Source organism: Pygocentrus nattereri, chromosome 4 (assembly GCF_015220715.1).
Source record: "Pygocentrus nattereri isolate fPygNat1 chromosome 4, fPygNat1.pri, whole genome shotgun sequence".
NCBI classification, from domain to species: domain Eukaryota; kingdom Metazoa; phylum Chordata; class Actinopteri; order Characiformes; family Serrasalmidae; genus Pygocentrus; species Pygocentrus nattereri.
In genome coordinates, this window is record NC_051214.1 from 44,861,464 (window position 1) to 44,874,145 (window position 12,682).

Below are 12,682 nucleotides of genomic sequence, written 5' to 3' on the forward strand. Positions count from 1 at the left end.
AGTTTGAACTCGAGCTGCTGCGCGCTCAGCAAGCACAGCAAAGGCTCCTCCTGTCTGTAGATCCCCCACAACCCCGAGGGGGTCTCTACCGTCTGTCGTCACCCTGCTAGCCGCTCCAGTGTCCCCGCTGTGGCGTGTGAAACATGCTGGGCGCTGTGAAAATGGAAGGACACGAGACTGGACACCCGGACTGGAGCGCCTATTACGCAGAGCCAGAGGTGGGTGCTTTTTATGTATTTATTTCCCTCCTGTCTACAGTTCAATATTAGCCTTGAGATAATATTAACTTTGCGTTCAAATATTGACTTGAGGCGTCTCCAGATCCCCTCCGAGCAAACTGGAGAGGACCTGATCGCAAGAGAGGAGTACAGTAGGCTGGCAGAGAATGTTTTAACCGTTTAGCAGCGAGAAAAGACGCGTACACAAATGGTTGAATGGTCAGTTTAGCGTTTGAGGTGCGTGAGCGTTTGCACACCAGCTCTGACTTGTGCGTAATGCGTCACGATGCCAGGTAGTCCGTTTTCGGCACTCTTAAAAAGTGCGATCGCTTACAAGCACGTACAGCAGTGGAAACTGTGGGAATCAGGAATGTTTTAGAGGCTTTTTAAACAGGTGGATGTCACAATGTGAAGGTTTAACAGGCGACAAATGAATGATCATAAATGCATCTGATGGTTTCCTAATGGGATCTAAAGGTGTTCTACAGGAAAATCCATTTAGCCCATTTTAATCAGAAAACAGGTACATTAGACTTTAACCTCTAATGGTTTCTAATGGTCATTTTTCAGCAGGGGTCGTGTTTAAAATCTACGTATAAAACTGAAAACGTGGACCTCTCTGTGCTCGCAGCTCTCAGTGAGTTCATCATTTAAGAGCAGCTAAATGGTAAAAATTTCCACATGAATTAAACGCACCACATCAGTTCCACTGTTGTCTTTCCTTCGCTGTTTTCTCCGTGGCTGTACTGACGCAGTTCAGTTTCTGTGGGAATTTAACAGCTTTTATCCACTTAATCCATTTATCCCGATACTATAAAGGTATGGGGCAGTGCCCCTCTTGCCACTGGGTTGGTTCCCTCATGGGTACATCTCAGTACCTTCAGTCAGGGATCATAACTGTACCAGAATCCATCGAAATGCTATTTTCTAAGTTGTATTGACTCCACACCCCGTCTCGCCCCCAGGCTTTTCATTATTTCGATCTGTTTTAAAACATTAGCTTCTCAAAAGACATAAATCCCGTACTTTTCACCTGTGAAACACGTATTTAAAGCGCACAACTGAACCTTAAAACCACCTTGATGAGCGAAACGTACCTGCGCTGAACCTTTATTTCCAACAGTGAGTGAAACTTACCAGGAGCTGCTCATTTATCTCGTTATAATTGGCTGCAAATGAGTGAAATGAATGAACCGTATTGCCCCAAAATGCTTTCACGCACGTATTCGTGTTTTTTCCCACGCCAGCTTCATGTTCCCACTCATTTATTTGGCTTCATCTCTCAGCTCTCCTCCTGTTTCTCTATGATAACAGATATGAAGAAAGTTGCGAAGGAAAGAAAAGCCAGAGCTCGTTTTCAGTTTGTAAGCGATGAGAATCGCTTTATTGATACGCATACGAGGAGTAAGTGTTGGTGAGTCACTGAACAGTACAATAAAACTGTAAAATACAAGAAATAAAATCCAGAAAATGGAAAATGGAATAAAGAGTAGCAATAAAAAAGCAGCCAAAGCGAGAGGAGCTCAGGAGATGTGGGATATGAGATGTATGAGCGTCTCTCCGTTCTGCGGCTTTTCACCCAACCAGGCTTCAGGGTTTTACTCCCAGTCTTAGCTCGTTTCCAGCTGCAGCGCGCTCGCCCGCACCCAGCAAGCACAAAACCACGTGCTGTAAATCTGACTGACCAAACGCAGCAGTGGGAGATTAAGTAAACGGACATCTCGGTCCTTTTTCCCTGCAGCCTGCGTGGCTTTTACCACCACCACCACCACCCCGTCTGATGATGGTTAGATCTGGCTAAAGCACTGACTGACCGAAAGAGGTGAAAGCAAGGCTTCTTTAAAACAGCCCGCGTGTCCAGCAACGCACAGTGTGTGTTTTGGTCTTTGAACTCGGCGTGTTAGTGTCTCATTTATCTTATCGGACTGATTTTTAACACCAACATGCTCTGAAACCTAAATACACCACAACAAGCTCGTAATCAGAGCAGATCAGTTCGCTCTGCTTATTATGTTCCATTGAAATGAAGCACCAGTTATGATGTTCTAACCTGAAATGTGTTAAAATAATGGCAGCAGAAAAGAAATGTTGTTAGTTAATATCCTGCAGTAGAAATTCTGATAACCATAAACCATAATGTTGATGTAATTATGCCTCAGGATAAAATCCATATGTTCATTTTCTGTTATTTGACTGTAATATATTATATAATATATTACCTATAATATATTACCTTAAAATTACTTGGGCGAAATTTAAAAAAGGAGAAAATGTTTATTAATCTCAAATAAGTGATATTTTTTTACTAAAAGAGAATCGTTATTTAGTGTTATCAATTAAAATTTAATAAAAGAATATTTGACTTAAACATTTTACAATTTTTACAATTTTTTTAACAAGAATTTTTTTTTTACCAACAGTGAACAAGAGAATTTTTTACTAACCTTAAAAAAAGAGACGATTTTTTCTGATCTTAACTAAATGAACATTATTATTTTTAAAAATCTTAAGAGAAAATATTTTTCTCATCTGAAACAATCAAGAATCATTTCTCTGTTGTTTAAAAAAACGATTTTCTTGAACAATAGTCATTTTTAGTTAGTCCTTTACATAATAAGGCAAAAAAAAACCCTGATTGCAGAATGACAGAAGTGCTGTCTGCAGAAAGGCTGTGGAGTCTTCAAGTCCAGGGGGCTTGGAACTGGACGCAGAAGGACACATTTGTTTCACTATTATGTCTCAATAATGTTACAGAACGAATCTTATAGAAAGCCAAATATTTCTTTCCTAGAAGCAACAACACAAAACGAACACTGACTGTTTCTTTCTCCTTTCAGTGCTACACCACCGTTGGACCTATGGGTAGTGGACTGGGGATGACCTCAGTGGGCTCTTATATGGGCGTCCAGGGTCTAAGCTGTGCTGCCAGCTCCATGAACTCCATGTCTTATGTGAACTCTGGAGTGAGCCACCCAGTTTCGGGTGGTTCCCCAGGTTCCATGGGGGCCAATCTGAACCCCAGCATGAGCCCCATGAGTGGTGGGTCACCGACATCCATGAACGCCCTGGCCTCCTACTCCAGCATGAACATGGTCAGTCCAGTTTATGGCCAGGCCAACAGGTCGAGGGACCCCAAGACGTACCGGAGGAGCTACACTCATGCAAAACCTCCCTATTCGTACATCTCCCTGATCACCATGGCCATCCAGCAGTCTACTTCAAAGATGCTGACATTAAGTGAGATCTATCAGTGGATCATGGACCTGTTCCCCTTTTACAGACAGAACCAACAGCGCTGGCAAAACTCCATCCGCCACTCACTGTCCTTCAACGACTGCTTTCTCAAGGTGCCCAGGTCACCGGACAAGCCAGGCAAAGGCTCCTTCTGGACATTGCACCCAGATTCAGGCAACATGTTCGAAAATGGGTGCTACCTGAGGAGACAGAAGCGCTTCAAGTGCGACAAGCAGTCCGACAAGGAGTCCTGCGGGAAAGAAAGTGAAGGTTCTAAAGGTTCTCCTCAACCCAGCACGCCCACCAAAGAACATAAAGGGTCCGATGTCAAAGCTAGGGCGGCTTTGAGTCCGGAACAACCAGAGTCGCCTGTTCCTCAGCATCTTCAGCACCAGCATCATGTTCCTCATCCTCAGCATCTTCATCTTCCTCACCTTCATCCTCTCTCTCAGCACCACCAGGTTCATCCCCATGAGGTACCACTCAAACCTGAGCATCACTACTCCTTCAACCACCCCTTCTCCATCACCAACCTCATGTCTTCTGAGCAGCAGCACCACAGAATGGAGCTGAAGAGCTATGAGCAGGTCATGCAGCACTCGGGCTATGGGTCACCACTGTCCACTTCACTTTCCCTGGCCAAAAGCAGTATGGAGACCCCTAATCTGCCCTCTGAAGCTCCTTACTACCAAGGTCTGTATTCCAGGCCCATCATGAACTCCTCTTAGCCCTCCATTCCCTGCTGGACTTCAGCTTCTCCTTTGTGGCCTGTTGTACATTTCATCAAAGCTCCTGTTTAAGATCACATGCTCAGACTTTTCAGACTCTTCAGGCTCTTCAGACTAAAGAGACGCCTTTTCTCTGTGTTCTGTTGATGCTGTAATTTATGTAATTGTGAATATTAATGTAGTAAAGTCATTATTAAATTTGGCACTGAAGTCCTTTTTAAAGTTGTGCATTTTTTGGTCCTTTCGTCTTTGTATATGTTTTATCACAATTTTAGTAGGGCATTTTGAACAATGGGTGGATATTTACATAGATAAAACATACAATTTCCACATTTATGCATGAAATAAAGTGGATAACTGTATAAAACTCCTTACAACACAACAGATTTTCAATGGTGATGCTGTTGGTTATTATTATTATTATTTCTATTGTTATGATTATGATTATTATTACTACTCTGATTTTTATTATATATGCTTAATCAAAATATCTGAGAAAATGATGGTAACAATGATAATGATAGTGGGAGTTATTATTATTATTATTATTATTATTATTATTATTATTATTATTATTGTTATTATTATTATTACTACTACTATTACTATTATATATGCTTAATCAAAATATCTGAGAAAATTATGCTAACGATGATAATGATAGTGGAAGTTGTTATTATTGTTATTATTATTATTATTATTATTATTATTATTATTATTATTATTATTATTATTATTATCAGAGGTTGTTCCTGTGGCTCGGCTGTGATGTGCTGATGGTCCTGCAGGGCTCTTTTATTGCCGCGAGATTTCTGTATTAAATGAAACTGAACGCGCTGAGTGATCAATCAGAGATGAGTAGCGGTGACGTCACGTATCCAGATCTGTACAGTTTGGGTGTCATGGATTTTTATTTTACTGTTAACTTCATGTTTCATTTTATCCTTCGTTTTATCTCGTTGTTGTGCCACTTAGTCCTACAAATCAGCGAAACACTGTTAAAAGTTTTCAAGCGACGAAATTTTATCAATATTTAATACAAGCCCTACAGCCGCAGACACAGAGGCAGCCTCTTCAGTTTGTTGACCCCTGCCTCTAAAAACGAAATACACCCCCCCCCCCACACACACACACACATACACACAGAGACTCGTTCCCTCGCGAGCGCCTGCTGTACAGACAGTCCTCTTCATTTGCTCGCTCTGTTCTCAGCTCGCTTTAATCTGTGATGTTTATGATCACTGATAAACGCTCAGACTCAGCTGTGAGGAACATTTCACACAAGCTGAGTTCTGTTTCGCTGTCTGTTGATAAGCAGATGGGAAATCTGGGGAACACTGTTTTATATAATGATGATGATGATGATGATGATGATGATGATGATGATGATAATAATAATAATACATGTCTATATTAACTGAATGTTAACAGATTCTTATTCAGTCACCACATAACGAAAAATAAAAGTAATATATATATATATATATATATATATATATATATATTATATATACACACATACAGTCAGAAAATCAGTTAATCAATGACTTCAGCTAAATACAAACATCAGGAATAGCATATTTAGCGTTGTTCAGTTTAATTTAAATTTCATTTAATTTTAAGTTCAATTTAGTTCAGTTTGGTTCAGTTCGCTTCAGATCACTTTAATGAAATTCTGTGTTCAACTGAGTTAAATGAAATAAAATTCTGTTTAGTTTAATTCAGTTTAATTCAATTTTAGTTCAGTTGATTTAATTCAATTTAATGTAATTAATTAAATTCTCATTTGCAGTTAAATTAGTTCAATCAAATGCCGTTCATTGCACTTCAATTCAATTCAATTCAGTTCAGTTCAGTTCAGTCCAGTCCAGTCCAGTCCAGTCCAGTCCAGTCCAGTCCAGTTTTAAGCCTGCTGCTTTAGTCTCCCTTTCAGTGCTTCACACCATTACTCTCAGTCATAAAGCTCTGATGGAGGCTGTAATTCTTCTCTTCATCTTATTCTTGGTTTGGTGGAGAGGAAACCAGTAAAGTTCTGCACTCTGAGCTGTGAGCTCTGCACTCTGAGCTGTGAGCTCTGCACTCTGTGAGCTCTGTTCTGGCTGAAGGTGAGAACATGTCAGCTCTGTCTTTCTGGTGCTGCGGTGTGACATTCCTGCTTCTGCAGTAGTCTTTCATGGCCAGCCTTGTTGCCTGTGGAGAGCCGTCTCACACCGAGGTTTGTGTCAACAGCCGCTGCTGTGTGAGTGAATGGACTGAGAGGCCCAAACACTGAACTAACGCTGACCCTTCAATGAAGAAAGAGGGAAGAGGGCCTATCAGTGATTGAAGCTGGTGAATGAGAAGGGCTTCTCATGCAGGTTTTGAGGAAGAAACAGAAGGAAGGCAATAGACTGAAATGCTGATAAAGCCTGTAATATTCATCAAGTAACAATGGAACCACTATCAATAATGTCCATCAAGATTATCATACAAAATCTTAAGGCCCCAGTGTAAAACAAATAAGCACCCCACCCGCTGCCCACACTCAATTAACAAAAATGACAATGTAATGTGCTTGTTTGCTTACTATTGCTATGTCTTATACAAGCTGACTCTCCGAATGTATGCCAATCTATTAGCATCTAACGTTAACGTTAATTTTTGGAGTGTGTTCATGATTAAAAGCTACAGAGAACATGAGACTCCAGACAACCACCTGCAAGACCTGGTAGACACCAAAATGGTCCCCATCAGATAAACAGCACTTAAAGCTTTCATCTTTGAGAGGGAGGAGAAAATCAAGCTGCTTCAGATCTGAAAACATCCACAGGTGTCTCTGTCCACCCTTCCACTGTGAGAAGACCACTCAGCACTATGGCTCTGAAAGGATGTGTAGCTGTCAAGAAGCCTCACTGAGAAAAGGAGACACCTCAAACAAAGAAGCTTCAGGTCAGTCTGTCATGGAAGCCAGGAGAGGTATGTAATAAATAATTTGATCTTTTTCACAGTTATGGGTGTCAGTATCAATACGAGCTATTGTCTGCTCTTATAGGTCCTAAAATGGTTCTTTGGAGTGAAGCCGTAGAACAGGGTGTCCAGTCTTATTCACAAAGAGCCAATATTTTTTAGGTTTTTATTCTGACCAAGCAGGAGAACCTCTCATATATTTGAATAAATGTCTTCAGATCCAACTGATCAAACAAATGGAGGTGTGCTTCTGCTTCACTGGTTTGAAAACCTGCAGCCACACCAGACTGTTGTGTATAAGACTGGTGATACAGCCTTGAAAATAAAAATACCACTAAAACTGACTACTAGAACCACTAGAAGAACCACAGAAGAACCACTTTTGCTTCCTGAAATAACTTTTCAATGGAGGGCTCTTTGGAGAAACATTTTACAAATGTGTGATGTGTTTGAAGAGCGTTTTTAAAATTTAAAGAACCTTCACATGATGTAAAGGTTCGTGGAAGAACTCTTAAGTTGGCGAAGAACTTCAGCATCATGTGAAGTCCTCACACTCACAGATCTTTTTTCAAACATGTATAAACATGTATAACCACTAAAAGTGGTTCCTCTGTATCAGTTCTAGCAGTGCTAAAGTTTTTTTTTTCCTAGAACCATACATTAAGTCATGAAAAATTTGGGGTTTAGGCCATTTTTATCACAAACGTCCAAAGATTTATGATAAATAGAAAAATTGACCTGTCAGTTAAGAGTTCACAACAGTTTATTTGTAAAGTTTGATGCTGATGTTTTTGAAAGCATTTTCAAGTGGCATTTTAAATGTCCAATTACATGATATTCATTGCTTTCTGATGATCTTGCTGCAGGCGAAGGGTCTTTTTAAACGTGTCCCAGTCTTGCATAGCCCCATCTGTTACCCTGAGTTAGAGCAAGACCCCCAAAACAAACAGTCTGCATATAATAGGCTTGTGATCAATGAGATGTTTAACACACTGGCCTTGTAAAATATGTACCACCCAGTGTTTAAAGCCTCTTTTTTACATAATAGTCACATTTTTTTTGTTAATATTGAAATACCATGCTAAAAGCAGTGTTATATACATGTGATATACTACATAGTGTTTGCTATAGTCTTTTGCCATTGTCTTTAGGCATGAAAGTAGAAGATGTATTACAAATCATAATATAATAATATATCACTTGTGTTATGGCCTATGAATAGATATTTTTAGTAATATTTGAATATTGTCATATTTGTGTATTAAACAATGCATACAGCAGGAATATTGCTAAAATATACTGAGAGTTATATATTACAAATCAGAAAATGGCATTAAAGTCCCAAAATTATTGAGTTTTTGTTTGTTATTTCAAATGCAACGTTGCTGTCCATAAAAAAGACGATCCTATTCTCTATAGAATCTCTCAGAAATTCATGACATTTCTGCTAAAATTGGTGCTCTCGCTCTGTGCATTTAATAAAGCATCAGGCTCCTTTACTTTAAGGTGATGGTGAATAGGCTGTTAATCTGCAGGAACCAGCTCGCTGAATGGCTGTGATTAAAGTGGCCAGCCCTCTCAGCTTAAAGCAATTAATTCAGCATCCTGACATAAACTCTGCTGTCCCTTTGACAGCCTGGAGTCGCAGCTCCAAATGCTAGATCTCCTGGGAACGAGGAGGACGGCGGGCTTCTTCTGCGGACTGTTTGCTCACTGGCCCTGCGCACAATCTTCCCCAGGCCGAATGAAATGCAAGGACACAAACAATGTGCCGGGGGAAGAATAGGAGGAGGGGGAATGAACAGTTTGGACTATTTGCTCAGCAGAAGGGCAGCCACAATGGCATGCCAATGGCTTTCCCATGAATCACGAACAGTGTCTTAGGCCTGTTCTTTTGTGGGCACTGTTTTTTTCTGCAGTAAGGTCCCACAGCTTTCCTGGAGCCTTCTGGATTAACATCTGGATTAACAGCACAAATTTTATGTTGAGGAAGTTAGCAGTAAAGCAGCATGGTACAACATTAAGACTGAAGGCAAAATGGTAAAATAACATATTCATGCTTCCCATAAATGCATTCTATTTTAGCAACTGTTTGAGGTTGGACAAGCTGAACATTTCCAAAAAAGTTCATTTGCCACCATGTGACCATTTTCTCAATTACATACTTACGTACATATGATCTATCCTGACAACGTGACCTTATATTCGTAAAATAAGTATCAACTGAAATTCTTAGCGCACTCTAAACCAAGGCATTTCTACAAGAATAGTTGAAGGAGATTTAATGTGAAAGACAACTGATTGTGAAGTTATTTGTTTATAGTCATTGCATAACTACACTAAATTGCTGCAGCTTACCTAAAATACTTAGAGTGAAAATAACATTGATGATATTGCCTCCACCCTACCCAAAGGTCTAGTTAGGGTCCCCCTCAGCAGAAATTAGGATTCAATGTTTTAACTTGAAAAGAAATTAACCTGGTTGCCTTAAATGTTTGAGCACATTACAAACACAACATAGCAAAGGTGAAACTTGTAAATTTGGTTGATTTTTGAAAAATATATACGCATTTTGAATTTGATGGCACATCTTTTATCAAGTCTTGTTTAAACCACACTTGTTTGAGATCTAAGGGGACCGATTTCTATAGTTTTAAAAGTGAAATTTGCCCATTCTTACTTGATACAGGATTTCAGCTGTTCAGCAGTTTGGGTTCTGCAAGTCTGGACTGTGGGCAGGCTGGTTAGGCACCCAGACCTTTACAACAGAGTCATGTTCTGATAATACATACTGAATGCGAATTGGCATTGTCTTGCTGAAATAAACAAGGCCTTCCCTGAAAAAGATGTTGTCTGGATGGCAGCACATGTTGCTCCAAAACCTGCATACATCCTTTAGCATTGATGGTGCCTTCATGGATGCTGGCTTTTGAACTGTGAGCTGATAACAAGCTGGATGGTCTTAGCCTGGAGGTTGTAGCATCCATGATTTCCAAAAATAATTAAAAATTTTGTTTCATCTGACCACAGAACACTTTTGCACTTTGTCCATGTTAAATGAACTTGGGCCCAGTGAAGTGGAATTTCTGTATGCTTTTTATATGTAGTTTCTTTGCATGGAGTTTTAACTTGCATTTGTGGATGCAGCGATGAGCTGTGTTCACAGACAGTGGTTTACAAAAGTGTTCCTGAACCCATCTTGTGCTTTTCACTGCAGAACTGTGTCTTTATTTAATGCAGTGCCACCTGAGGCCCCAAAGATCATGGTTATCCAATATTGCTTTTCAGCCCTGTCCCTTGCATCTTCTTTTATTCTTCACAATAAAATCATCTGGTCCAAAATTATAACATTAGCTACTAGTGGTGGACGAAGTAAAAGTACTAAAAGAGTAATTCTGGCTCTGATGTCCTGTTATCATTTTTATAACCAGACTGGCTTCATGAACTCATTTCAGGTGAAAGTCCTCCAGCGTCTCTCTTGGTAAACCAGTCTTTTAATAGAACGTCATTAATTAGTGACGCTGACGTCTATTAAAATGATCAGAAGCACAAAACACTGAAGGTAAACAGTTTCCATCAGGGAGAACTGAGTGGCTCTGAAATCCCTTTTTACACACAAGCAAAGTTTCAGTTTAAGATTACTTTGTAAATTAGTTACAAGTTGAATAAAAACTGGCTTTAAACTCAGAATCACAAATAAGTTTTCCTTTACTGTGTTGATCTGTAGGCCTCTGTTCATAAACATAAACCAGCCCAAACTAATTTACTATAAAATGAAAGTGTTTGTATGAATTCAGAAAAAAAGAAACGTGTCAGTCTCGACTGCATATGTGGACATATTTCTATATTGTGCTCTATTTACACAAAGTTAGGTTAGTTCATCATTTAGGTGACGCATGTGCTCCCAAAGTTTTACGCTGCTGCGCTGATGTTGAACTGTGTGCTGCACTGAGTCGGTATGACCAACAGGTCAAAACCAGCTCTAAACAAAGTGACCGCTGGGCCCTGATTGGTGCTCTGGCTTTGCGCTTCTTTTGTTTTGACATGTTACGTTTTTATACACACAGAAACCAAAAGGAACGACAGATTTCGCAAAATGTAGGAGGAAAAAGTCGGATATTAGACTCTGAAATGTAGTGGAGTGAAAGTAGAAAGTGGCCCAAAATGCAAATACTTAAGTACAGATACATGAAAAAACTACTTAAGTAAGGTAACTAATTACATTTACTTAGTTACTGTCCACCACTGTTTGCTACAAAAGAATGCGTTTGTGTGTGGAGCATGGATTGGTCATTGTTTTCACAACACGTATCCTTGGGTATATACTGATGATTTTTTGGAGAACCAAATCTACTATTATAGAATATTTCCAGGAAACCTTGTGCAACCTGATGGAGAAGTTGTTTTTCATTAGAGGTATCAATGAGAATGTGGCAGATTCAGCTGCTGCCACTGGTTGACTGAAAACGCCAATGTAAACATTTTAAAATTAGCCACTGAATAATCTTGTTTTATACCACTGAATGAGCTGCCTTTGTTGTTCTGTAGACACTCGATGAAAGTGCTTCAAGGCACTCAGGGTGGCCACACACTGTGGCTAAAAGGCAAACAGATAGATTCTCTGTCTGCAAAGACAGTTCTACTCACCAACAAAGGAGGATCTACTGATGCACACCTTAAGCATTCTCACGCATACTTAACCTTCTTTTTTTCTATTTCTTAAAGCCAAAAATCAAACGTACATAATTTTCCTACTTCCCAAATGTAGTTGATCAGCTGTGTTTGTTTATTTTTTTTTTGGTCCTTCTTTTGTTTTGCACTAAAGCCATGAGGCTGCTATAGCTAACAAGTAGTGAAAGCTTATAACCACCTATTAGCATCTCACAAGTTGCGTTCCTAATTCATCACACATTTGGCTTAAACTGTGTACAGCTGTTAAGTAAGCTCAAATAAAGGATTTTTACCCAATGTCCTCAGTTTGGTCCAGTTCCACCTGCTGGCCAGGTCTCCCAATCACACCATGCTCATGTTCTAAATTACATATTAAATATTGAGTTTAACTGCTTACAGAACTGATGCACTATTTGTAAATAACACAATAAGAAAAAATATTGTTTTAAAGCAACTATAATTTCATGTCAATATATTCCCACAACAGGGGCGGCACGTGGTGGCAGTGGCGTGGTGGGTAGCGCTGTTGCCTCACAGCGAGGAGGGCCCGGGTTTGATTCCCCGGCCGGGCGGCCAGAGTCCTCTCTGTGTGGTGTTTGCATGTTCTCCCTGTGTCTGCATGGGTTTCCTCCGGGTTCTCCAGTTTCCTCCCACAGTCCAAAGACGTGTAGTCAGGCCAATTGGACATGCTAAATTGCCCCTAGGTGTGTGTGTCTGCTGTCTGCCCTGTGATGGACTGGTGACCTGTCCAGGGTGTATCCTGCCTTCCGCCCGAAGACTGCTGGGATAGGCTCCAGCATCCCCCCGCGACGGATGGATGGATGGATATATTCCCACAACAGTTAAATTTTTAGAAGGCTTCTGTGTGGGAGTTAAACCGGTCAT

General features: G+C 40.2%; 1 protein-coding gene across 1 annotated transcript; it reads left to right on the forward strand.

Moving 5' to 3' along the window:
• On the forward strand, positions 1–4,390 carry LOC108426273 (hepatocyte nuclear factor 3-beta). Its single transcript, XM_017695634.2, has 2 exons — positions 1–218; positions 3,056–4,390. The coding sequence occupies exons 1-2, from the start codon at positions 144–146 to the stop codon at positions 4,178–4,180; spliced, it is 1,200 nt and encodes a 399-aa protein (XP_017551123.1). The 5' UTR covers positions 1–143; the 3' UTR covers positions 4,181–4,390.
• The last annotated feature ends 8,292 nt before the right edge of the window (positions 4,391–12,682 follow it).

Bases quoted from the DNA above. Each gene is read 5' to 3' on its own strand.
- LOC108426273 (XM_017695634.2), top strand. From the start codon at position 144: ATGCTGGGCGCTGTGAAAATGGAAGGACACGAGACTGGACACCCGGAC. The intron at 219-3,055 runs GTGGGTGCTTTT...TTCTCCTTTCAG, and splicing joins CCTATTACGCAGAGCCAGAG to TGCTACACCACCGTTGGACC.